The sequence below is a fragment of the Callospermophilus lateralis genome, chromosome 10 (assembly GCF_048772815.1).
Source record: "Callospermophilus lateralis isolate mCalLat2 chromosome 10, mCalLat2.hap1, whole genome shotgun sequence".
In the NCBI taxonomy this organism is placed as follows: domain Eukaryota; kingdom Metazoa; phylum Chordata; class Mammalia; order Rodentia; family Sciuridae; genus Callospermophilus; species Callospermophilus lateralis.
Genome location: NC_135314.1, coordinates 86,106,267 through 86,132,828, shown reverse-complemented (window position 1 = coordinate 86,132,828; position 26,562 = coordinate 86,106,267). Strand labels below are relative to the sequence as shown.

The 26,562-nt window shown below is 42.3% G+C and overlaps 1 protein-coding gene across 1 annotated transcript in view; it reads left to right on the top strand.

Annotated features, from left to right (window-relative positions):
- The window catches only part of Usp13 (ubiquitin specific peptidase 13), a 106,812-nt gene that overhangs the window by 65,848 nt on the left and 14,402 nt on the right, over positions 1-26,562 (top strand). Inside the window, exons 11-19 of the mRNA XM_076867365.2 lie at positions 5,320-5,445; positions 6,486-6,639; positions 9,397-9,571; positions 15,036-15,124; positions 17,983-18,105; positions 19,746-19,772; positions 20,266-20,409; positions 21,923-22,089; positions 23,566-23,719. Of these exons, the coding sequence (XP_076723480.1) occupies positions 5,320-5,445; positions 6,486-6,639; positions 9,397-9,571; positions 15,036-15,124; positions 17,983-18,105; positions 19,746-19,772; positions 20,266-20,409; positions 21,923-22,089; positions 23,566-23,719 (1,159 nt within the window). The remainder of the gene's footprint in view (positions 1-5,319; positions 5,446-6,485; positions 6,640-9,396; positions 9,572-15,035; positions 15,125-17,982; positions 18,106-19,745; positions 19,773-20,265; positions 20,410-21,922; positions 22,090-23,565; positions 23,720-26,562) is intronic.

Below are 26,562 nucleotides of genomic sequence, written 5' to 3'. Positions count from 1 at the left end.
GTCTGCCTAGTGCACGGTGTTAAACAGAAAGTCCTGTGTAAGCTTCTGGGAGACATTCTGAACACTGTAGTCTTCTCTCTAATTTTAGCTGATCGTTTTTGCAATTGCTGATGGAGAAAGTAAGTACAGTATCCTATTAATACGACAGGTTCCCTAGGCGGTTGCTATTTTGGAGACTATTTGGGCCTCCCTGTTATAGTGACTCAGAACTAGCCTTTGCTTCAGGTATCCCAAGAGCCAGCTCACCAGAGAGAGTGCATCCTATCAGAAGGCAGATATGACTTATGGTCAGTTTGGGCCTCATTTTGTGTGTTAAGTCCATGGGGACACTCAGGGGATGTCACTGATGTGCAGTCAAGTAGGAAACATGCTTTCTCTAGCTCAATTTCTTTTTTTAAAAATTTTTTATTATTTTATTTTAGCTTTTAACGAACTATCCTATAGAGAGCCTCAGCTTTCTTTTTTTTAAAGAAAAAATATTTAAATTTGTATATGTACATAAAAGTGGAGAGCACAATGAATCTCAGCAGCTTCACTAGCTCACTAATTGCTGGACTGCCCATTTTGCCAATCTGGTTTCATTAATCTTCCTAAACTCTTCCCTTTCCCTCTTTCCCCTTCTTCTTTCTCTTCTCTTTCTTTCCTTTCTCTTTCCTGCAGTAATTTAACACATAATTCATAACCCTGCTCTTTACCTGTTAATATTTATTTTTTTTAATTTTTAATTTTTTAAAATTTTTATTATTGGTTGTTCAAAACTTTACATAGTATGGCAGTATGTAAAAACGTGGATGTGTAACCAATGTGATTCTGCAATCTGTGTACGGGGTAAAAATGGGAATTCATAACCTACTTGAATCAAATGTATGGAATATGATATGTCAAGAACTATGTAATGTTTTGAACAACCGGTTAATATTTAGAATGCATTTGTAACTATAATGCCTTGGTTGTTTTCATTTACCATAAATATTATTTAAAATGTTAAAGACATGCCAACAAAATTAACAATTCAATCTTTTTTAGTCTCATCTAATATCCAGTCCATTAGATGATTACTATTGTTTAATATGCAGATTTTTTTCCTGCAGTGCTGAAGATATCTTTCCAAAGTTATCTTCCTCTTCTTTTTGTAAGCTCTTGATTTGCTGAAGGATTTGGATCATTTGCCCTCAATACCATGAGGTATTGCTCAACCTGTGTTTCTTAGAAACTGGTAGATAGATCTGGAGGCTTGATTAGATTCAGGCTCAACATTTTTTAGAGACTAACTTCCTCTTATCTAGATGTGAATTAAAGCCATAGTTGAATCTTCCCTTTGAAATCCAGGATACAGTGGAAGTGGGGCATGGGTGTAGAAAGATGGGGCCAGCTGATATTCAAGGCATGAAGCATGGAGTAGCTGAATTTAAGCTCAAATGCTCAAACCTAGCTGCCAACCCCAGGAGCTGGTCTGTATGTAGAAAGAGGTACATCTCTGTAGGTAAGAAGCTTTTCAGATAACTTCCAGGTGATCACCTGCTCTCAAGCAATCACTGGACTGTTGATCATGTATTAAGAAAGGTTAGTTGAGGCGGGGATTGGTGGTGCACACCTGTAATCCCAGTGGCTCGGGAGGCTGAGACCGGAGGATCATGAGTTCAAAGCCAGCCCCAGCTAAAGCGAGGACTAAGCAACTCAGTGAGACCTTGTCTCTAAATAAAATACAAAATAGGGTTGGGAATGTGGCCCAGTAGTTGAGTGCCCCTGAGTTCAATTCCTAGTTCCCTCTCCCACTAAAAAAAAAGAAAAGAAAAAAAGAGATCAAGGGAAAACGAAGAAAGAAGATAAGCACTGAAGGGAAGAGGTGGGAGGGGAATGAATGAAGCTGGGCCACATTCCAACCACAGGGCTGTTTCTGGTGGTTGTCACCAGGGTCTCTAATGAAACTTTTCCTCTCCAGTTGTATCACCACTTAGTGGCACAGAGGTATAGCCAGCTCTTCAGAATTTACTGACTTGTTGAATTTTCCAAAGCAACTGCTCTCTGTGGTCTGTGTTGGGGACTGGTGGCCACAGCACACTCGAGTCACAGCTGGTAAGAAGTAACGCCCTCAGTGGCAGGCAGCAAATGCCTACTTGTGTGAGTACCTAAACAGAGTGTGCACAAATGGGAATCCCACATGATGATTGCTGGACTGGCCTGCAATGCTGGGTTTGAAGAAGACCTTTCCAGAATCCAGGATGTACTATCTTCTCTTCTTGGCAACTTGTTGGTTGGACTCAGTGATGAGAGGGTGAACCAGAAAGAGCATTAGGACACTAGAGAGAGGGAATGGAGAGACTGGTCTCGAAATGCAACCCTGGACCAGTTGCTTATACTTCTGTGCCCCAGCTTCTCCTTCTAACAAGTGGAGATAATATTCATCATCACCTCTTGGGGTTGGATAAATTAAGCAAAATATGCATATACAATGTGAAGAACTGTGCCTGGTACCCAGTAATTTTTTTTTTTTATCCAAGCACCTGGAATAGTGTCTGAGAATTTCTAGTACTTAGTAAATAACTGTTAGATGAATGTATAAATATTAGCCATTATGCCAAGATAAGGTACCATCATTGCATGCCTGTGTCAGCTGATGCTATGTAGGCACACACTAGCATTGTGAGTGAAGAAAGGCACAACTTTACATACTCTTGAGGGGTTGGATGTGTAACAGGTAGTAAAGTTAACTGGGTCAGGAATAAATTGGTCTTTGTCTAGCATTGGAAGCACATTTGAAGCCATGTAAGCATGTAAGCTGATCATTTATGTTCTGGTTCCTGGTCCTCAGATGTCCAAACACTACCATTTTTGGGAATTCTCAAAGGGCTACTAGCACTGTTTTGGATCCTCTGTAGTGTTTCTTAACATTGACAACAGGTGTGTGTGGGGGGGGGGGGAGAAAGACATACATATATAAACTCCTAGAGGAGAGAGAGAGAGAGAGAGAGAGAGAGAGAGAGAGAGAGAGAGAGAGAGAGAGAGAGAGACGTACATATATAAACTCCTAGAGGGCAGAACTCCCAGTAATAGAACTCCCAGTAATGCCCTGCAGAGAGTACGTGATCAGTAATACTGGATCACTAGGCCGGTGAGCCCTCAGCAAGATGGGAAAATTCTCTGGAATTAAGTGAGAAATAATTGCTTAAAATGGGTGCATTGGAGAGATATTATGTGTAGCGCTGCCTTTGGCTGCAGGGAGATAAAGGAGTTTTCTCTTTACCTGTCGAATCTGACAGTAATTCTGCAAATCTACCAGGGACTCCAGACCATAGGAATTGGCCATGAGAACGCAGATAGGCGTGAGACAAGGCCTGCCCCTGCTAGCACCCAGTCAGGCCATGGAGATGAGCCAGAAGCAGCCTGAAAGTCTTAATTGTGCTAGGAGCCAGTGATGGCCCAGATGGCAGGTTCTCTGAGTGTCTGTCAGAGCAGGGGAATGTGAAGGTTTTATCAAATGTGGGGCAAGTAGCAGCCATCGCATTTGCAGAGGGCGGGAACCACCTTTGGCGCCACTGCTGAGGTGAGGTGTATTTCACTGAGCTCTGTTACGTGCTCTGTGCTCCCTGACATGTGTCTAGTGGGTCCGCTTTGTTGTTGCTTCAAATAGCTTGATGCTGGAGTCCGAGCTGAACCTGGAGTCCACCCTGTTTCTGCTTTGCTAGCTGCATGGCTGTCTGTCATTAAGACCACTCATCTGGGGCTGGGGATGTGGCTCAAGCGGTAGCGCGCTCGCCTGGCATGCGTGCGGCCCGGGTTCGATCCTCAGCACCACATACAAACAAAGATGTTGTGCCTGCCGAAAAAACTAAAAAATAAATATTAAAAAATTCTCTCTCTCTCTCTCCACTCTCTCTTAAAAAAAAAAAAAAAAAGACCACTCATCTGGCCCTTCTCTGCCAGTCTCTTGTTTCCCTTGGTAGGGATAAGCAGAGTACCTGCTTTCTGGGGTTATTGTGGTATTAATGAGGTCAACAGGTGTCACCATTGTCAGGTGGGTGAACTTGGGGCAACACCTGGGTCTATCAGGGGCCTGCCTCTAGCACCAGAGGCCATGTAGAATCGTCCCACCTCCTGAAGGGTAGGCGAGTTTCCTAGATTTCTAATACTGAAAAGTCCAGGTCATATCAAAGTCACTTGAATGCTTCTCCCTTTTACCAAGTCATGAGTCCTAGGAAACAGTAGTACAGGAGGGTGGGTGTCACTGCTTTGTATATATATTTTAATTTTATTTTTTCCTTTTGTCTTTGATCCACTTCTTTGCCTCCTTTAACTCCCTCTGTCCCCTTCAGAGTTGAGGATCAAATAGGATGGGGAGATGAGGGACCCACCTCATCCAGAGGGACCCACTTCACCTAGATAGTGCTGTTTGGCCCCCTCTTGGCTGTCACATGTTTTGTGACATGGCTGGCTCTTTTTTGTGGGGACACATTAGTGGTTCTTTTGAGATGCCCCCTCCAACATCTCCCCTCCCCATCTCAGAGACCTTGCAAGGACATTTCCCTGAGGTCCTTTCTTCTGACCTCTGTAACCCTCCATCCCAGGTCTCATCCTGAGTCTCCTTTTGCTGGCAGACAGCTCACCAGCATGTGCTGGGTCTTTTTGGGGGGTGCCTGGAGGCCTTCTGCGCTACCCACTTAGCCCCCGGGGAAGTTCATCATCTTTGTCCTGACATACTCGCCCCAGCCTCCTGCTCTTCCCATGCTGCCCTCCTGGCAGCTGCAGCTGGCCTCTTCCTGCTTCTCCAGTGAGGGGCAAGCCCTGCCAGCTCCCAGGAGCTCCCTGTGTGCTGGTGCACAAATGGTGCCGGGTGGATCAGGACTTTGGGAAGCTCTGCGTTAGGTCACAGGGCCATGCAATGCCATTTTCCTTCCTTGCAAACACCCTGACCTTTGCTCGAGGTTCTTTTCTGTACCCTCAGGGAGCAGAGGGGAGACACTGTGGAGCATCCTCCTTTTTACCTTCCCTAATGTGTCAGCTCTGAAATGGTCTGTGACAGAGTGGTTTGGCCACCATGTAGCAGGTCCTATAAAGATGGGCCTCGTGTCTGTCTTTACGGGTGGAGTGTTTTCACCCACTGTCCTTAGTCTTGAGTCCACAGAAAGAGTCCCAGCCTGTTCTCCCATAGGGCTGCAGTGCCTGGCCAATGCTAAACACCCAGTGCATGTTAGCCTTCATCCTTATCTACTCTTCTTGGGCTTCTGTGTTCTCATGTGAGAAATGAAGTTCACGATCAGCTCTGCTCTGCCTGTCAATGTGTGTGAAGGTTTTGTAAGTCGATTTTATCTTTCTGTTTAGCCTCAACAGAATGGGATCTCTCCACGCATGTTTAAGGCCTTTGTCAGCAAGAGCCACCCAGAGTTCTCCTCCAACAGGCAGCAGGATGCTCAGGAATTTTTCTTGCACTTGGTGAATCTTGTAGAGGTGAGTCTTCAAAAATGCTCAGAGAGCTGTAGAAGTGCGCGTGGGAGTCCGCTGTGGTGTGACTAGAACGTCCCAACTCTCCTTACCTGGGTCTCTGTCTTATGGCTCTCTGGGCCCAGGGCACTTGATGTGACCATTCCTCAAGCCCTGGGTTCCAGAGGCTGGTGGATCTGCCATTGCTTCTTTTAATCTGTGCATGTTATAGGTGTGTTCATCAATTATTTCATTGGCCCTTGTTTTTGATCTCTAAACAGAGCCCCCTGGAGAGCCCCACATGGTACTTGGTGTCCTCCTGCACAGCTCAGAGGTCACACTGCTCTCAGCAGAGTTGAGTCATATTAAAAACTATTGTTTTTAAAAGCTGCTGAAAATCCTAAATAAGGCCTTTGTCTCCCCTTAAAAAACAACAATCTTTTTTCCCCCATCTTTCTGATTACAAAATCCATCTATACGGTCACATCATACATGCTTTAATTTTTCCAGGGCAATTATTTCCTCCCTTTCTTTTTTATTTGGGTCCTACTCTCTTTTTCTTCTAATTCCGTTCATGTATGTTGGTCCTTCGGCCATGATTTTTTTTTTTTTTTTTTTTTGTACTTGGGGATTGAGCCCAGGGGTGCTCTACTGCTGAGTTACCTCCCTGCCTCTCTCCCACTCTGATTCTTTGAAAAAAAACTTTTTGAGACAGGATCTCAGTAAGTTGCTGAGACTTGGTCTCAAATTTGCCATCCTCTGGCTTCAGCCTTCCAAGTTTCAGGGATTACAGATGTTTGCCACTGTGCCCCACAGGTCCTCCATGATTTTTAATGGCTGCATAATATCACTTCACAGATGAACTAGAATTTATTTAACCAATTCCCCAGTTTTGGATGTCAGATAAATTCCAGCGTTTTGTTGTAAAGTACTCTGATGGACTGTCATGACCAGGGGAAATGTTTAGTAAAAGCCAGGTCTTCATAGACAGTCAATATTATGTTAATTTTTATTCATGGCTGTTAAACTTTGCTAAATTTACTAATGTGATATAATCCAACCTTCAGAGGAACCGCATCGGCTCAGAAAACCCGAGTGATGTTTTTCGGTTTTTGGTGGAAGAGCGTATTCAGTGCTGTCAGACCCGGAAAGTCCGCTACACGGAGAGGGTGGATTACCTGATGCAGTTGCCCGTGGCCATGGAGGCAGCAACCAACAAGGGTAACTGTTCCAGAGCCGGAAACCAGCCCCGTGTGGCTTTGTGTGGAAAACTCTGCACCAGAGGGAGAAGGGGGGACTCAGGAGCAGCCAGGGCTGAGACCTGACGGTATCTGACTTGCACATCACCTGTCACCTTTTCCTTAATCCCTGTGGGATTTTTGAATGCAATGCAGGTTTTATGGAGGCATTCTGGGTGGAACCTACTTTAATGCCTATGAATTTGGCCAATTGGTTGGAGTCAGTGTAACTTTGGGGGAAAATATTTGTAATGGTGGATGTAGAAGGTTCTTTGACATCATCCCTCATAGGTAGTGCTGTGAGGTCTGAGGGAAACGATCAGGTCAGGACTGCCTTTTTTGGTATAAAGAGGTAAGTAGAGGTCAATCTCTTGAAATAAGGTGGCTTTCGAATCTGGCACTGTTTATGGCACCTCTAGTGGGATGTTAATTGGGGCAGGGCACTTTGTAGGAGCAAGGCCCATTAGAAGGGTCTAGAGACTTGGGAAGGGAGAACAAGCTAGAGATACCTTAGCCTTGACAGGTTTGCAGATGGTTTCTTCTCCTTCCATCAGTCTGATCCAGTCCTTCCCAGGCAAAATAGATGAATGGTATTAGAATTAATATCTCAGAGGAGAGAGAGGCAAAATGGCTATTGGACTGCTTATCTTTTGGAAGCTGGACATTTTTGTGAAGTTCAACACTTCCGTGGGTGACCTCTTTTCCTGTGTGTGTGTGTGTGTGTGTGTGTGTGTGTGTGTGAGAGAGAGAGAGAGAGAGAGAGAGAGAGAGAGAAGGAGTGTCAGCTTATTGTAGTTGGAAAGTGATGATCATAATGATTTTCAGATGAAATGATTTCCATCTTCTATAAGCTCATACAGCTTTTGACCAATTTTTAAGCTCTTATCCATCATGCAAGGTAGAGAAATAAGGGATATATGGTTTGTTTCTTTTTAAGAACTGGGGTTAATTGGTCTCTCTTGCTCATCTCAGGGCTGCTGTCCTGCTCAGTTCCATCAGTCTAAATAACAGAGAGATTCCCCAAAGATGAGTAGGTTTATTTGGGAGCAGCATTGCAAAGGGAATGTGCATGCTTTAGGAAACTCTGTAAGTATTCCAAGAGGTTGAGGAAAGGGGAAAGTTTTGAAGGGCAAAACGAGGAGAATAATGTGAGTTGTTTCCATACATTAATCCTTGGTTCAGTGATCAGTAATAAGGGTGGCTTCTGTCGAAGAATGAACAGTTCTGGGCAGGTGTCCTTACAGAAGTATCTTCGGTGAAAGGTTGTGGTGGACTTTGTGTGAGGTCGTGGTTCCGACAGTCTTTTGTGATAGTTCTTGTTATCAGACATATAAGGATGACATCCCTTCTTTTAAAACCTCCCTGCTTAGTGTACTTTTGTTGTTAGGGTTTGACAAAAGTGACTCCATTTTGATTTTAACCACTTCCACAGTCCCATGGTCTCTAACTCACCATTTATAATTTAAAGGTGGTAACTATCTTTTGTCAAAAGGATATTTTAATTTAGTCACTGGAAATTGGTCCCTAGGAACCCTTAATGTTCTTATCACATATAAGTGCATCATCAAGTAATTGTGGACTAGGGAAATGAAATAGGAAATGAAATTGGAAAATACATGTGTGTATAAATGGACTTAAAGACTGACCTATCAGGAATGAATTTTTGTTATTGTTATTTGGTCACACAAAAAAAGAATTGGCCAGAAAGGCCATTCGAAATACCTGTGAGGTTTTGTCTGCAGTCAGTTTCCAGGGACAGATCTGCTGACTCCTGGGAGGTTCCTTGTGCACTCACTTCTTTTTCCCTCAGAATTTGATCACTTAAGGAGGGATCATACAGAGAGGCTTCCCGGTGGACAGGTGGGCTGCTTTGACATCTGAGGCGCTGGAATCCTTGACAGGCAGGCGTCTTGGCAATGCTGATTGTCACAGGAGGTGTGATGGCAGAAAACTGCAGTCCTCATTTTCATCCTCCTCCTTGGCCCTGCAACACCTTGGAACCTGTGACCAACCATAGTTGCTGATGGAACCAAATCAGAAAATGTGTACTGTGGGGTCTGGTGATTGTGAGGAGCTGTAGTTCTCTTTATTTATTTATTTTTAAAAAACTCCTCCATTGGTCATTTTATTTTAGGACAGTTTATAAAGTTCACAGGAATATTTTCATGTTTGATCCTTTGCAAGATTTGACCACTGGACACAATTTAATATCCCTTTCTGGCCTCATTGGTGGGTAGCAGGGGGTGCTAATCAGGGTTTTAAGTCTGACTTTGTCAGTGATTAACTGGTTTTGAACTTGGGCCTCAGTTTCTTTACAAGGGAGTGAGAGGCTTGGGAAGAGGTGAGACACCTTGGATCTCTTTCAGCTTCAGAGTTCTCTGGGGTGAAGGTCTGTGTTTTGGAGGGTGGCATGTGGGCAATTCCAGGATTGACCTCTAGGCAAATGAAATACCAGGTTCATGCACCATTATATCACATGCATGATCTGAACCAAGCACAGTCTCTAACAGGAAGAGAAAAAGGTGAATGGCTGGTTGCAACCTGTCAGTGCTACTCCAAAGACATTCCAGAGAGCATGAGCCTTATCTGGATCTGAGAAGGGCAATTATCTCTCTCTCTCAGACCCGGACCTAGCCCAAGAAGCCTTCAGGGAAGATTGTTCAAAGAGGAGGTTTTTCTTTTCAAGAAGACCAGAGGGATTGCAAGGTCATTCTTCTTTTTTTTTTTTCCCCTCATTCAGATGAACTGATTGCCTATGAACTGACGAGAAGGGAAGCAGAAGCCAACAGAAGACCCCTTCCTGAGCTGGTGCGAGCCAAGATACCCTTCAGTGCCTGCCTTCAGGCATTTTCTGAACCAGAAAATGTTGATGATTTCTGGAGCAGCGCCCTACAAGCAAAATCTGCCGGTGTGAAGTGAGTGTGTGTGGTCCTGGGGCGAGGAGGGAGGGGCCTTGAGAGGTGGGGACAGGGGTAAGGGAGGGAGGCGGGGTGTTCCAGGAGTCTGCACATGATTGTTCCTGTGTGGTGGGATTGGACTGAGTCATACACTCTGATGGTCAAGGATTACACCTACCTGAGACCTGTCCTTTAAGACAGGCTTATATTTTATATTATGCACTAAGAGGGAAAGGGAGTGCTTTTTTTTTTTCTTTTTTTTATTAGTGCAACATTTTGGTTTGTTCTTTGTTAGGAATTTGCCTTTCTTTTCTGTATTTTTGTTGGTGTTAAGAGCTTATAGTCAAGAAACATCCCCACCCCCAAGAATGATGATTAGATGACAAGAATGATGATTAATGAAGAAATTATTGAACTCTTTATGTCAGGCTTCAATATTTCAACCCACTGGGGTATCTTTTAGTTCTGTAATCAAGATCTGGCTTTGAACTTGGTTGACTGTGTTCCCATTTGAAGACTCAGAGTCTCAGGGCACCTCAAAGTGGGGATAAGGGCTTCTGAGCATGGTTCAAAGGAGCTGATCAGGACTTGGTCAGGAGATGTCCTCTGTTCATATTTTGAAGCTGGTTGTCAGATCCATGCATTTTTTTTTTCCCTGTACTTGGCACCTTAATTGATTTGATACAGTCAGTCCTTGCTAACATATTACCTGTTGCTACACTTAATTGCAGAAAGAGTTATAGTCCTATGAAATGAGGGGAGGTCTGCAAGTATGGCTCTGGTAGTTTTGCTACTTTTAGATATTCTCTGGCCCTTTCCTGAGGCTAAGTTTGAACTCTCAGTTGATGCAAACAAAGCTGAGTGAAGGTTGGAGAGTTTTTGCTGGCTCAATGAGCAGTCAAGCCTGGAATCAGTTATACTCTGCAAAACCCATCTCTCAGGATTCTGCTTTATTTCAGATTAGAGATTTCACATATTAAAAATGGGAAAGGAAGACAAGTGATTTCAAAACAGAAAAAAAACGAAGCCATATTGTCCTAAAATAATTTTTAAAAAGATCCATACTCAAATGAGGTCTACTAATAGTTCATTTAGTTGTTAGCTATCCATCTTGGGGTAAGTTTTCATCCCAGGATTCCTGGTTATGGGTTTTTTTTTTGTGTGTGTGTGTGTGTGTGTGTAGATATTTATGTTGTGTTGTGTTTGTGCATGCGTGTGTGTTTGTGTCCTTGCTGATGACAGTTAGTAGCTGGCATGTGAGAGAGACACCTCGCTGTAACTTGGAGACACCTTTGGGCAGTGAGAAACCCTCACAGCCCATTAGCGATGGAGAAGTTTTTCTTTAATCATTCACTATGGATTGAAGATTCTTCAAACATTTGTTCTTTTCTCTTTATGCTTTTGTTGTGATTCTGTATGGGGGGGTAGAAAGGGATCATGGATCTGGGAGCCTAGAAATCCCCAGGCCAGGTGTAAGCTGCAGAATGGAAGTGTTCTTCCTTTCCCTGGACCCTGGCCTCTCCTCTCTGCTCTTCAGAACACTGACCTGGTGCCTTAGAGTGCTGGGTGCGATATGCTGTCCAGGCCTGCCATTCCCCGCATGTGTCCTGCCAGGAAGGAGCCTTCTCAACACTTGGAAAGGACCCATCTTTAAAATGGGGCTGGAAGGCATTCGCTTTCCATAGATGGACGGATCCTCTGAGCCCTATGCTGGTGTTCAGGAGATCCGGATTCTTCTGTGTGCACTTCTCGGCTTATCTTGGGTTTTGGGCAAAGTCACTGCCCAGTGTTCTTCTTCCATCTGTAATGGAGAAATGTCTCCATCAAATGCTACCAAGATATTCAGTTGTGGGCTGTGCTAACATCTAGAATCCTTGAGGAGTTTCTATAGTGCTTCAAAGTAGCTATTTCTCTGCATACACACAATGCCCTGCTGAGGTTTTTTTTTTTTTATTTTTTTAAATTTTTTTTTATATGTGAAAGAATTAGTACTAGGTGTATGATAATTGTTAGTAATGGAAAAAAATGGTTCTTGTTGGAAAGAAAAAAATGTTAAAAGTAATAAAACAATGATCATTTATCGCACATTTATTGTCAGAGCGTGAGTCAGACAGTTCCCATTGGTTATCGCATTTAGTCCTCTTCATAGTGTACGTTGCTCTCCCATTTTACAGATGAGGAAATAAAAAAAGTAATTGGCCAGCAAAGGGTAGACTTGAGATTCATTCAGGTCTGACTGAGTTTAGAGATTAAGTTCTTAAATGCTGTACTATGTAAGGACCTCCTAATCCTTAACATGCTTATGTAGATTTCCTTGTTCTTTAATATGCTTGATCATGTTTTAAATACTGTCTTTGGGAAAATCAGTTAGTGGACTCTAAACATTATTAGTTTTGTTTCTTTATTTCCATCAGGGAAGGCCATGACTCAGCCTATACATTGTTAATTTGGGAACTTGAACATTTCTTTCATTAGACCTAGAGCCTGAAAGGCCAGAAAGAGGCAAAAGGTGTCCTGAAGATCTTGGTGGACCTCATGGGTCACTGTGGACCAGACATGATGGCCCTTCCCTTCTGTGGTCCCAAATGGACCATGTCTGGGAAGAACATTAGGGTCTGAAATGTTCATTCACCCAGCAATTGTTATTGCTCTCCTGGTGTATTCTAGACAGCGAGAGGAGCAAGACCTGGCTCCTGTCCTCAAACAGCTCTCAGTAAAGGGTTGAGAGGGAGAGATTTCCGCTCACCGTTTATCAGTCATGCAGAAAAGAGCGTGGTGTAGGCTCTAGAGCACACTCTCTAGGTCAGCTGCGTGGCCCTTGAATCTCCAGTCTAGACTTTGGCCACTTGACCTCACCTCCCCAGGCCCTGGGTTCCTCAATTGTGAACTGGGATAATACAGGTACTTTCTTCTCAGAGTTGGGGTGAGGATTAAGCCAGCTAAACCACTAGAAGTGCTGTGCTCAGTGCCTGGCACAAAGGGACTGCAGGATGCCAATGTTATTAATCTTCATCTTTCCTTTTTTTGGGGTGCTTGAATTATATGGGTGGTTGATTAATTATTGTATTTTCAATGTACTTATTAAAAGGGGTAGAATTGTTTTGTTTGTGTGTTTTATTTGCCACATTTTTAATAAAATAGACAATCATTTTAGGGAGAGGGGTAGCTTGTATTTTTTCTTAATAAAAAGTCTTCATAGTATTTTTGTCTTAATTGTAATTATCGAACAATTGGCATATTTTAAATAATGTTAATAGGTTGTCAATGGTGTTGTCAGGACCTACTCTTAAGGGCTTTATGTGTTTTAACTCATTTAATTCCCATAATGACTTTTTGAAGTAAATTATATGTCCATTTAGACCAGTGGAATGATTTATATGCTGATAGCTTTTCTTAAAAATGCATGGCTTTCAAGAAAAATTTTAATTCCAGGAATTGATTTTTGGGAACAAAAGAGTATATAAAAAAGCATAATTTATGACATTGTTATATTTAACAAATTTTATGACCCTGAACAGGGATTAATGGATGTAGAATACTGTTACTTTTGAGATGAAATGAACAGGTTCATATTGAGCAATTGCTACGTGTGTGGGTCAACTAGATCCCCTATTGAGGCTGTAGAGACAAATAAAGGATGTTTAGGGCGAATCCAGTGAGGAGACATGTGTCCTGCTCTCTCACCCTCTTAGGTGATGCGTCAAATGACCCCCCCATGCCCTCCCCAACCACATATTGCCCACCACCCACATGGATTTGGCAGCTAAAATGCAGACCCAGAGCCATGGCAAGAGTCTCAGGACTCCTGCATTATATTTAAAATCATTGATTTAGTGATGACTTTTGGTGGAATTCACTGTTAGGTATTTTCCAGATTTTAACTTACTGTAAGAAGAGAAGGTCAGAAAAGTAACATCTTTGCATCAGTTGAAAATATAATACCAGTGGAGTTTGTTGGATTTTGTTGAAATTGAGGACTTTGCTACATTTGAATAAGAGTGATGTTTATTACTGCTTTTCAGAAGATTGAAAAACCTAATTAGAGATGATATAAATTTCTGGAGAGAGCCAGGATTTCCTTAGCATGACAAAGCTCCTGTTTTCTGGACGGCTCCCTTATGTTATTGCCTATAGCCGCCTACCATCCTTGTGATGGAGAATTTGGGATACAGAGAGGCTTACATAACTTGTCTGTGGTAAAATAAAAGTCAGCAATACATTGATTCAGTGTCTTAGACTTCAAGGATTAACAAAATTCATGGCAATCTCTTAGGCATATATCACATTTTCTGTTGTGCCAAGAGGTTTTATACTATTTTATGAACAGTACACAACCATGGAAGGTAGATTTTATTAATAAATCCATTTTTAAGGTGTATAAACAGAGCCTCAGGAGTGTCAATGATTTGATGAAATTTGGAGTACATTGAGGGACATAGCCAAGACCTGAATCCACATCTTTCCACTCTTTTTGTAGCGTTCTCTGCCCTATGCTATTGCTTATCTTTTACACTAGAGGGCAGCATTGCATTTGCTTTGTGAATTATGGGCTGATGCATTCTAAATAGAAGGCCCCCAGGGTTCAGATTTGAAAAGTGGGGTCTTTGCGAGGGAGTTCTAGAATCTTCACTTGTAATATTTGTCTAGTACTCATTTTCTTTTTTACACACACCTACCACACCCACATTGACTACAAAAAAGAGTTATAAATGTGAGCGAATGATCTAATCCTGGGCTGTAAATTTGGTATACAAATTGAATAATCTGCATAAAACTGTCAAACCCAAGACCAGGTATTTTGACCTTTCTGAAAGTTTGAGAGAACACAAGACATTGCACACATTTATTAATTTTAAATTTAAATCTCAGATTTAGATAGATTATATAATTGTTCCATAACATAGCTACCTTTAGGATTAATGGATTTAGGTGCAGTACTATTTAATGAAGCCCTGGAATTTCCAATAGTCCACCTCAACCAAAGTTCCAGTAAGCTGTCCATATGCCAATTCTGTGTGGTTAGGTAGTGATTCTCAGTGGGAATGGTGGGATGGGTGTTTCAGGATCACTCAGGGAGCTTTATAGCCACTCAGTGCTATAAAGCACACACGCCTCTGAACACCTACAAACACAGAAGCTATATTCCAGTAAGGAGTTTAGAAAAACCAATGCTTGAAAGTACGTTTCAGAAATATAAAGTATTGCAGCAAAGTGAAAGTAATAATTTTGAGATGGGCCCAAATCATTCTCAAGGGCAAGATTTTTCCACATTGAACATTTTCTTCTTGGGGAGAGGCCAGATGGAGTGAGCAGGAGTGAGTGTGTGCACAGGAGTGAGTGTGTTTGAGTGTGTGTGTGCTGAGGCCAATCACAGGAATTGTCAGGTGTGCTTCAGACACAGCTGATTTTGCTTCATGAACTGTATTCACATTTTTTTTTTTTTGACCTCATTTGATTGATGTAATCCCCTTGTGTTTCTCAGAACGTCCCGCTTTGCCTCATTCCCAGAATACTTGGTCGTGCAGATAAAGAAGTTCACTTTTGGTCTTGACTGGGTTCCCAAAAAATTTGGTATGTATCTTTTGCATGCTTTTGCTTAAAATGTCAACTTTGCCATTTAAAACACATGGTCTGTGACAGAGCCCATGTAATTGACTCCACAAACAGTTCCATCACATTCTTTTTTCCATTATTCCTGCCTTTCCCTTTTGAAAACAGGATAGGCACTAATGATTAAAATGACCACATACCAGTCCACTCCCCTCCAGATTCTGAGAGTGAAAGCTGGGCTCTCATGTCCTACTCCCGTGCATATAAATTACCTGGGATCTTAGGAAAATATGGATGCTGATTCTGCAGGTCTGGGGTGGACTGAGATTGTCCTTCTAACAAGCTCCCAGGTGCTGCTGGCCCAAAGACCATACTTTGAGTAGCATTAGTTGGAGATATGCCTTCTTCCTAGCATCCCTCCTCTGCCTCTGAGGCAGTTGGGTGTAGCTAGTGACATTTCCTTAAATCACACAAATCTCCTTAATAATCTAATAGAAATGGTTGCTTTAAACAGTCAAAAGTGGGATGTGATTCTGACTTCACTGGGCTTTATTCTTGCTAGTTTTAAAGGCCCTTGACCATTGTTAGAGTTTAATTTTCCAGACAATGCTTAAAACCTTTTTCTTACAATCAGAATTGAATATGAAGGCTGTTAGGCTGCCCTCCGTGCTGTGGAAAAGATGTATAGTTTTACCCTGTGATGTGTAGTTTCCCAAGCAGGTTCTTACGACTGCCTGTCTTACAGTTTCTATGCAGCCCTACCCTTATGGAAACAAAAGAAAACAAAACAGTGCAAGTCTTATGGCTAACCAAGCACTTGCCAGAGGAGATAGGTAAAAAGAATGTAAAATCCACTGGAGAGATTCCCAGGACCCCTGGGCACTGTCAGATACAAGGCCATTGTTTGCCAAGGGGCGTCGTGTTGGAGAGGGCCAGTGAAAACCAGGGGCCCTTGTTTGGCTGCTGGGATAGTTTTCTGGGTGGAGTGGGGCTGAGAGCAGATGCGGATCACCCAGCTTCTCTGCTGGGCCCTGAGAGACCCTTTAAGTACCTGAGAGAAGAAATTGATTTGTTCTAAAGGCTTTGGCCTACTTTGGAAGCAGTTTCCTTATTTTTCCTTATCCTTGGAATTTCTATAAGGAACAAAAATTTGAATCAAACTTTATCGATTTGCTGAATTTCATGGAGTCCTAAAGCTAAACAGGTTTTTTTTTTTTGTTTTGTTTTTTGGTACTGGGGATTGAACCCAGAGGCTCTTTACCACTGAGCCATATCCCCAGCCTTTTTTATCTTTTTATTTTGAGACATGGTCTCCTTGAGTTGCTTAGGGACTCAATAAGTTGCTGAGGCTGACCTCAAACTTTTATTTTTTTTTAAATATTTATTTTTTTTTAGGTGTAGTTGGACACAACACAATGCCTTTATTTTTATGTGGTGCTGAGGATCGAACCCAGGTCCCGCAATCCTAGCTGTGACCTCAAACTTTTAATCTTCTACCTCAGCCTCCTGAGTTGCTGGGATTATAGGTGTGCACCATTGTGCCTGGCTAAACCTGAATTTTTAATGAACCTGAATTTTCCTCATGAGGAAAAATTGTATCGATTTTGCTGGTCAATTTTGCTTCCCCCTGAAATTAAAAGATAAATTTAAATAAAAACTTGACTTTGTTCTTTGAGTTGTTCTAAAGTAGGATATATATTCCCAGTATCATAAATGGTTTGGGGGACAAAATTTTTCAGGTTCTGTTTGCTTGCCGTAAGACATCCTGCCCCAGCATTTGAATTTGTTTTCCTTATTATTTTATCTGAATATATGCAATGCTAAGTCTCCACATGCTATTATAAATTTTGTATATGAGTAAGTCAACACAATAACAACTGAACCAAAAATGGTTTTCTTTTTCTTTTTTTTTTAGAGAGAGAGAGAGAGAGAGAGAGAGAGAGAGAATTTTAATATTTATTTTTTAGTTTTTGGCGGACACAACAACTTTGTTTGTATGTGGTGCTGAGGATCGAACCCGGGCCGCACGCGTGCCAGGCGAGCGTGTTACCGCTTGAGCCACATCCCCAGCCCCCAAAAATGGTTTTCAAGAAAAATGTGTCCCTAGGAGTCATACGCTTGAGATTTAATTAATTTCTTTAGAATTTCATTATTTATTACCTTAGAATGATCACAGTACCTATCATGATTTGAGAAAGCTGTCAACTAGGATTGCAAACTCAAATGCCTAGTAAGGACAGGGTGTAGTAAACTAAATGAAAGAAGTAGGCTGGGATAAGAAATACACAGCCATGATCTTGGTCTTGCTTGGGTATTCCTGCTTTGGATAAAGACATAGATTAGAAAATCATCTCTCTACCATAAGAATCCGAATAGTGTGAATATGATGCTTGGGGTTGTAGGGGTAATAGGGAAGAGCAGGGTCTGTGTCAGAGCGCCAGTGTCCAAGTAGAAGCTGAAGGTCAACTCCAGATGGTTGTTACTACATGAGAATATGCTATTTCAAAATAAGTTGGAAACCTGAAACTTTAAATGAACTTTAAAGATTTAAAAATTGGAATACGTTGCCATCATCTGAAAAACACCAAATAGGATGGGTCTAGGTCATGACTGATCTATGAGCTGCCAGTCTGTGACCTCTGGCTCAATGGATTTGTTCTCCGTTCAGTGGGAAATCCTGCCGCCCTCTATACTTACCCGAGTTCTCCATTAACCTCTCACTAGTCTCGATGGATCTGCTGGTCTGGTGATCTGTGTGCTGACCGCTCCTTCAGCTCTGCCTAAACACATGCAGATAGATTCCGTAGTCCTGGTTTTATAATTAGGTGATTATGGAGTTTTGGACAGTCCTGTGAATATTATGTCTCTCATTTTTGCAGACGTTTCTATTGACATGCCAGACCTACTTGACATCAGCCACCTCCGAGCCAGGGGGTTACAGCCAGGAGAGGAGGAACTTCCAGACATCAGTCCCCCCATAGTCATTCCTGATGACTCAAAAGGTACCCGGCCTCCAGGAGCATGTGCTGCACCCGCCACCCTCCTCCACGGGACCATCACTTTCTTAGTGATGTCCCGTGGCTGCCTTCCTGTGATGTGGCCCCATGTGGCCCGCCATAAATAACACAGAATTGAGGCGTGGCTGCAACTTTAAACTAGAAATTCACCCCACAAGGGCACAGACCCATCATGAGTGGTTGAGGGGGAGAGTTTTTAGGTTGTATTGTCTCTGACTGTGGCTTTCTCCCTTCAACTCCACCTCTGCTTCCCCCAAATGGGAAAAGGAGTTGTTTCCTGCCTGTGGGGAAGAGGTGTCTTCAGTGGCTCGTAGTCTAGGGGACTGTGTTATTCTCGCCAATGCCTCGAGACAACCGAAAAGGGCCATTCAACAGGGTGTGTTGGTTTAAAAAGTCTGGATCAGATTTCACCTCTCCAACTTTGTCACTGCTTCTTGGCAAGGGCATGCTTAAAGTTTCCTCTTACTCTGATCACTAAATTGGTCATCGTTCAGGATCTAGAACTTCATTTTTTTGCAGTGCTGGAGGTGGAACCCAGGGCCTGACACATGTTAGGCAGGTGCTCTACCAGTGAGCTGCACCCAGCCCTCAGAATATATCATTATTATTATTATTATTTTGAACCAGGGAGTAAACCAAAGGGCACTTAACCACTGAGCCACATTCCCAGCCCCTTTTACCTTTTTTATTTTGAGATAGGGTCTTGCTAAGTTGCTTAATGCCTTCCTAAGTTGCTGAGGCTGGCTTTGAATTTGTGATCCTCCTGTTTCAGCCTCTTGAGCCACTGGGATCACAGGTGTGTGCCTCGGCACCTGGCTAGAATACATAACTCTGTTAGGGAAAAGTACAAGCAAAAAATAGGTGCTTTACCTTCATGGTTTCAAAAACAGTGTCATAAATTTCTTGGTTTAATTATTAGCTTAGTTCTTCTGATTAAATCAGTTTCATTCTGGCTTTGTTTGCTCACCTGTTTGCCGTTTGTCTTCCTAATGAGTTCATTAGGTAAATTAGCTAATAATGATAGGGCCCTCTGGGCTCCTCTGCCAGGTTTCCCATCAGTTGAGTAGTGAAGGTTATTGCTGATGTTCAGTCCTGCAGAAGGGTGAGAGGAATGCCCAAGGAGTGAGATAGGATTCAAGGCAGGACTCTGTTAAATTGTTCTCTAATGCAAAGTCACGTGCTAAATTGTAGAGACAGGTGAGAAGGGAACTGCACAGGAGGCCCTCTGGGTCATGTGGACAGGTGGTTCCTGAGAGGGGGTAGGAAGGAGATGTATGAGCATCACAGAAGCACAGGCTGGTTAATGAGCATCGCTCTCATGCTTTCCAATGTTTCTAACAGAGTCCTTGGTTTGTAATTATACAGAGTTCTTCTTAAAAATACTGGGAGAGAACTTGAGTTCATGAAGATGCTAATCAGAACATTATGTCTTATCAGTTCTAAATGCCCCAAACCTGTTATTTTCCCTCATTACTGTAATCACTTTATGTTATGCAGACTGCAGTGGTCTGTGGGGGCCCTTAGGGGTGAAGAGTTTAGGAATGCCCTGGATTGATGGTTTTTCTTTTTCTAAAACTCTTGGACAGGGCTTGGTCTCATTTTCTGCTCTCTCCCTTAATTTCCAGATCGGCTGATGAACCAATTGATAGACCGTATGTATCTTTTTAAATATTTCAGTAGTTATTTTTTGTGACAGTTTAGTAGAGTGTCATTTTTCTGTGTGTGTGCATGTGTGTGTGTGTGTGTGTGTTTAGCCTTTCCTGGGTGGGAACCATTCTTTGTGAGTTGAGGAAACAGTAAATGTAAACCAGTGCCTTGATGACTCAGGAGTGACTCAGGAGTGTAAGAGCCACTCAGCCCTGAGTTGGAACCTTGGCTTTGCCATTTTTGCCTTTGTGACCTGGAATGATTTACTTACCATCTCTGAGCCTCAATTTCCTCAAGTGTGAATGGAGGTTGAGGATGCCATTTCCTCCCTCAAACAGCTCAGGATTTAGATGGCTTAGAACAAAATGAGCCATTATTTAACACCAACAGAAGAGTGCTTTATTTGGGTAGCCTGTGGATAAGGGGGGAAGAGCAACTAAGGTGAGAAGAAATGGAGAGTGACCTTTTCACATGAGAGTGTCCCACCGTGTTCTGCAGCCTCTGACATCGATGAGTCATCCGTGATGCAGCTGGCCGAGATGGGCTTCCCTCTGGAAGCCTGTCGGAAGGCTGTGTACTTCACGGGAAACATGGGAGCCGAGGTGGCCTTCAACTGGATCATTGTTCACATGGAAGAGCCTGGTAGGTGGTGGGACTGTGGAATGGCTTTGGAGTCTGATGCTTGGTGATGCTAAACCTTGGTTCTTCTCTGTCCCCTTTGGATATGTCCCCAGGAAAATAACATTTCAGCTCATAATCTGCTATAATAGTAGACAAAGTCACAATCTTTGTCTTTATTTCTCTTCTTTTAAATAACAGCTTTATTGAGGCATACTTTGTCCCTTTATTCATTTATTTTAATTTGCAGTAGCAAAATGATCGTTAGATAGATGTAGGGGTATACTTCTCTCTCTTTTTTTTTAACCGGGGTTTGAATCCAGGGGTGTGTCACCACTGAGCCATGTTGCCAGCACTTTTTATATTTTAATTAGAAACATGGTCTCACTGAGTTGCATAGAGCCTTGATAAATTGCTGAGGCTGGCTTTGAACTCACAATCCTTCTGCCTTAGCTTCCCGAGCTGCTGGGATTACAAGCAGGTGCCACTGCGCCCAGCTGTGGGATATACTTCTAATGAAGAGACGATGAAATTTCAAATGGAAACATCTGCATAAAGGAACAGAGACCCTTTAGTTAGCCTTTCTTTTGTCTACTCTATTAAGATATGATTCTCATGTCTATCCGTTTAAAGTCTCCATTCTGAGGGGTTTTAATGAATTCAGTTATGCAACCATTCTCACTACCTAATTTTAGAACACTTTTGTCTACCCAGGAGAAATCCTGTCCACATTAGCAGTCCTTCTTCAGCTCTTCCCTGACCCTGGTGACCTGAGACTACTTTTTTGGAACTATGAATTTTCCTCTTTTGGACATTTCATCTAAATAGAATCATATGAGAGCATCATGTTTTCAAGGTTCATGTGTTGTCAGCATAAATCAGTTCTTCATTCCTTTTTTAGGCCAAATAATATTCTGTTGTACAGACATACCTTCTTTTATTTATCCTTTCATCAGTTGATGGACAGTTGGGTTCTTCCCACTTTTTATCTTTTATTAAGAATGCTGCTGTTTCTTTTTGTGTGTGAATAGATGTTTTCATTCTCCTGAGAGGAATTGCTGTCATGTGGTCACCCCATGTCTAACTTTTTGAGGAACTGCAAAACAGTTTTACACAGTGGCTGAACCATTTTACATTCCCCTTTCTTCTAAAAGCTCCCTAGTTTTAGGACCTACTTTTGGATCAGAGATGCATTTTGAGCTAATTTTGCTCATGGTATGAGGTAGGGGTCTGATGTCATCATTTTGTATGTGGTTAGCCAGTTGTTCCATCATCCTTTGTTGAAGAGACTGGCCTTTCCCACTGAATAATCTCATTGAAAATCAGTTCACTGTAGATAGATGGGATTATTTCTAAACTCTCAATTCTGTTCAGTTGATCTATATGTCTTTCCTGATACCAGTCCCAGACTGACTTGATGTTGTTAATGTTGTATGTATTTTTCCTTCTTAGCTCTCTAAAATGTTGTTTATTTCAAGACAAAAACATAAAATAAATGAAAGAGGCTGGAGTATGATCATTTTCTCATTTTCCTCAGATTTTGCTGAACCGCTGACCATCCCTGGTTATGGAGGAGCAGCATCTGCTGGAGCCTCTGTATTTGGTGCTACTGGATTGGACAATCAACCTCCAGAGGAGATCGTAGCTATCATCACCTCCATGGGATTCCAGCGAAATCAGGCTGTGCAGGCACTACGAGCAACGGTGAGTGTCAGGGACTGGGTGTATGGACACCCGCCTCTTATTGGAGGTGGTTTGTATTTTTTTCAGAGCAGATGAGACTTTGCAATGTTCTTTGGTCATTTTAAATCACATTTATCTGACTTGGCCCATTAAAAACTGGCAAGCATATAGTATATGTAAAGTTAATCTAAATGATTGAAGAAATCATGCAGTGGATTTAAGAATAAAGAGATTATAAATTTGGGGCAAGATGACCACACCGCAAGAAACTCCATATTATCTTGGGTTTTTGTTAGTGGGGATCACAGATTTGACCTGGAGCTTGATGTGGCCTTAGCGCCAAGAGGGATGCATGAGATTCCATGTTCAGTAAGAAAGTTCTTTAAGTGAAAATGATGCTTTTCTGATATCGAGACCTTGGAGAAACGTCTCTTGAAAGCCCCCAAGAAAGACAGAATGGCACCTTAGAATTCTCTGCTGCTGTTTTTCTCTTTAAAGAGAGGTTATTCCAGTACTTAGGAATGTCCTGATATTATCGGGAAAGAAGGGACCGTGAAACTGGAGCATGGATAGAAATCTTCCTTTTGCAATATGATATCTATTTAATATTCATGGAAAGTACTTTTTTTTTTTTTTTTAACCCGCCCTTCCTTGCCACATCTTGGTCCATTTTTGAGTGGATGTCTGTCACCCGTTCCTCCATGCCTATCCTGACTGGGTACCTTGTAGTATCTGTTGCAGAAGTCACATTGGCTCTTGACTGGCTCATGGGATGGTGGCTGGAATGATGTGTCTTTGTAAAATGCTCAAAAATATCACAACTGGAGTTTCTCACTTAGGGTACTTTCTTGTGCCCACTAATTTTATTTGCTAGAGGGTTTCCTTGGAGTGTCTATGTCTAAACAAGTTCTTTAACCTGCTAGTGGGATCACAAACAGGGGAAGACAGAAATGCTTCCGTGGTGAATTGATTTGAGCTGCATGGAGGTCAGTTTAAAACAATAACTCATTAACCAAAGCATTAGTTGTCTGTACTGCAGCTCAACCATTCTCCCAACATTTGGGGAGAGCAGACATAACAAAGTACAGAGGTGGGTCCCCTGCTATCTTGTAGAATTATCTGCAGACAATGCAGTTACTAGGGCAGGTAGTGTGTGCTGTCTGTAGAAAGGGCTGCACTTGACTGCCATCCCTTTGAGTATCCTGCGACATCATGATCAGCATCTCCTTGCAGAAATGCTGATCCAAGACTGACAGGGGCTTTGGAATGCCGATGGGCTGCTTAGAACTGGTTCCCAGTGAATCCAGTCACAAGCCTGGGTCGGGAGACTTGCAGAATGCCTGCATATCATATGCAGAGTCAGAGCTTCTTGCTCAGAGGCACTTAGGACTAATGAATTCAGGCTTCTTGCCCTATCTGCTAGACATCTGGTTCAAACGGTCAAGATTTAATGAGGCCCAGGGACTGCCTGCTCATAAAAATGTTTTATTTTATTAGAATAATAACCTGGAAAGAGCACTGGACTGGATCTTTAGCCACCCTGAGTTCGAAGAAGACAGCGACTTTGTGATTGAGATGGAGAATAATGCCAACGCAAACATTATTTCTGAGGCCAAACCTGAAGGACCTAGAGTCAAGGATGGATCTGGAAGTAAGTTCTTGCCCTAGACATTGTCTCAGCAGTCATGACTGAACATTCAACTCTTCCTCTTCCCCTCACCAATACATATCCCAACCTTTTGCATCATTTGAAGTTAATGTGGATCCATCTCCTATATGGTACATTCTGCCACTTTGCATAGAACCCAGGTCTGATAAAGTCTAGGTTAATTCAGAGTCATGTCACCTAGTAGAGTGTGTGTATGTGTGTGTGTGTGTGTGTGTGTGTGTGTGTGCGTGTGTGTGTGTTTCATTCCCATTTTGACTTTGTCTATTCCTTTGAGGTTGATTTTTTTCATGGTGCTTTGTCAAAAAGAGAGCATTTATTTTCATGGTGGTGTGTTTTGAACAGTAGAAAAGCAGTCTCAAATCCTTGACTGTATCATTGCCAGCTTCTGAGAATTTTCTGCAGGGCTCTCTCCATTGACATAGGCCTTTTATAAGTAGATGCTGACATATGTCACTGTGTGCCCAGCTCTGTTCTATACACTGTGCATTTGAACACTCATCTAATCATCACTACAACCCCTTTTATTTTTTCATTTTTTTTAAAAGAGGGAGAGAGAGAGAGAGAGAGAGAGAGAGAGAGAGAATTTTAATATTTATTTTTTAGTTTTCGGCGGACACAACATCTTTCTTTGTATGTGGTGCTGAGGATTGAACCCGGGCCGCATGCATGCCAGGCGAGCGCGCTACTACTTGAGCCACATCCGCAGCCCACTACAACCCATTTTAATAGGCGAGAAAGTGGAAGCTTGGAGAGATTAGATATTTTGCCTAAGGTCACACAGCTCTTAAGAGGCAGAGGCAAGATTCAGATGCAGAATCCATGTTCTTAACTATTATGACATCCTGCCTCTTAGGCTGTCGTTGCTTACAAGGTGATGTTTAGCTCTGTGAAACTATAGCATGAATGGAAATCTTCCTTTTGCAATATGATAACTATTTAATATTCAGGGAAAGTACTTTTTTTTTTTTCAGATCCAGAATCTGAAAAATATTCCCATGCCCTCCTCAGATCCCAGCCTTCCTTGTTCTGTGTTTGTTAGTTCCTCTGCACCTCCTGTACCTGCAGCTTGGGTGCCTGGTACTGTGTCTTCACCACGAGTATACTCAGCTGTCACCTACTTTCTTTTCACCTCCCTACAATCCTTGCTAGGTTAATCTCTATTTGTCAGATACCCTTCTTTTTCTCTGCCACACAGAAAAATCCTTATTGTTCTTTAGAACTTGGCTGCAGATTTCATTTCTTTGTTCTGCTTTCTCAGATCTTTATTATGCTCATAATCAGCCCCTATGTATTACATTTTCTAGTAATAGTTACACCAATGTTGATAATGCTTTTATTTGTGTCACATTTAATTCTCCCAGTAGCTCTAGGAGATAGATACCACCACTATCCCCATTATACAGATGGAGTGACTGAGGTAGAAAAGGGGGGTAAGTAGTTTTTTGAGTCCGCATAGACAGTGATAGGTAGAACCAGAATAACAACCCAGGCAGTCTGCATCCACAGCCAGTGCCTATAGTCACTACAGTGTGTTTGTTCTTCTCTTTTTAGAGGTATCACATTGATCTTGCAGTAAGATTGTTTTTGTAGCTCTCTGTGCCTCCCTTTTCACTGGGAACCTAGACAGGACATAGACCATTTTATGAAATGGATGGTGTCTGATAGAAAGCACCAAGTAAAGAAAAGTCAGACTTAACTAAATCTATATTTCTAGCATTCGATCCCATGATCATGGAGTTGTGGGTCAACTCACTACTGCTCTTACCAGACTTAACCTGTATGTGTTGATCTAGAGCTGGAGAGAGAAGGTGGAAGGGAAATGTTCTTCTTTTAAAATAAAAAACAAAAATGTATTTACCGAAACTATTATAATCCCAACCCGGTAAGGAAAGGGTAAGATGTAGTTCTCCCAACTCTCATGTTCATCTAAAGGGTCTGGCATCACTTTTCAGAAATCCCAAGTTTGCCTAAAATATTAGAAGCCATAATGGACAAGTTGCTCAATAATTCACGAGCAGGGGTCATTGCATGTTCCCAGTGCATCGGTTCACTGCTTCTTCAGCTTGCTGCTATGGACTTTTTTTTTTTTTTGAGATGATGAGTCCTTCCCAGAGAAGGAGTAAACTTCTATAAGTAAAGATGGGGCATTTGGCTGCAGGGGGAGATCTGATCACTGGGTTTCCTTTTTTTCTGATGGAGTTTGAGGCACTGATCACTTTCTCATATGGCTCTTTGCTAAAGGACAGCCGTGTCACCTCCTCAGAACATACTGAAACTCGGGGCCAGTCTGAGGTAGTCCTGGTCCTGCTGGATTTCAAGATGCCTCCTCAAATAGGATGCTACGGTGATGCAAAAGCACCCATTAAGGCACTATGGGTCAGACTAGTGGGTGGTGCCTGAGGAAGGGGAAGGTGCACTGTGAGATGAGCTGTGAGAATCCATAGACAGGATATAAAGGCAGTAATAGGTGAACAATTTAATTATGAAAAAATAAAAAGGCAGAGCCCACCCTAACTTGTCAAATGCATCGCGAGTCTGATTTTGCACAAGAACAAATGTTTTAAACTGCTTCCTAGTACTGGGCCTAGCCCACAGTAAGGGACCAGTAAATAACTGATTGAAGGAAGAGTTAAACGAATGCCCGGAAGTAGAGGTCTCGGTGTTTCTCTGCCTGCCTCAGTACTGCCCAGGAACTGTCAGCGTACCATTGTGCTAAGTCACGTGAATCAAAGAAAAGAAGAAATTTGACTTCCTGTACTTTGTTACAGTAGCACCTGAACTTGTATGTCACTCATTGCTTTCTTTTTCCTTTTTTAAAAAATTAG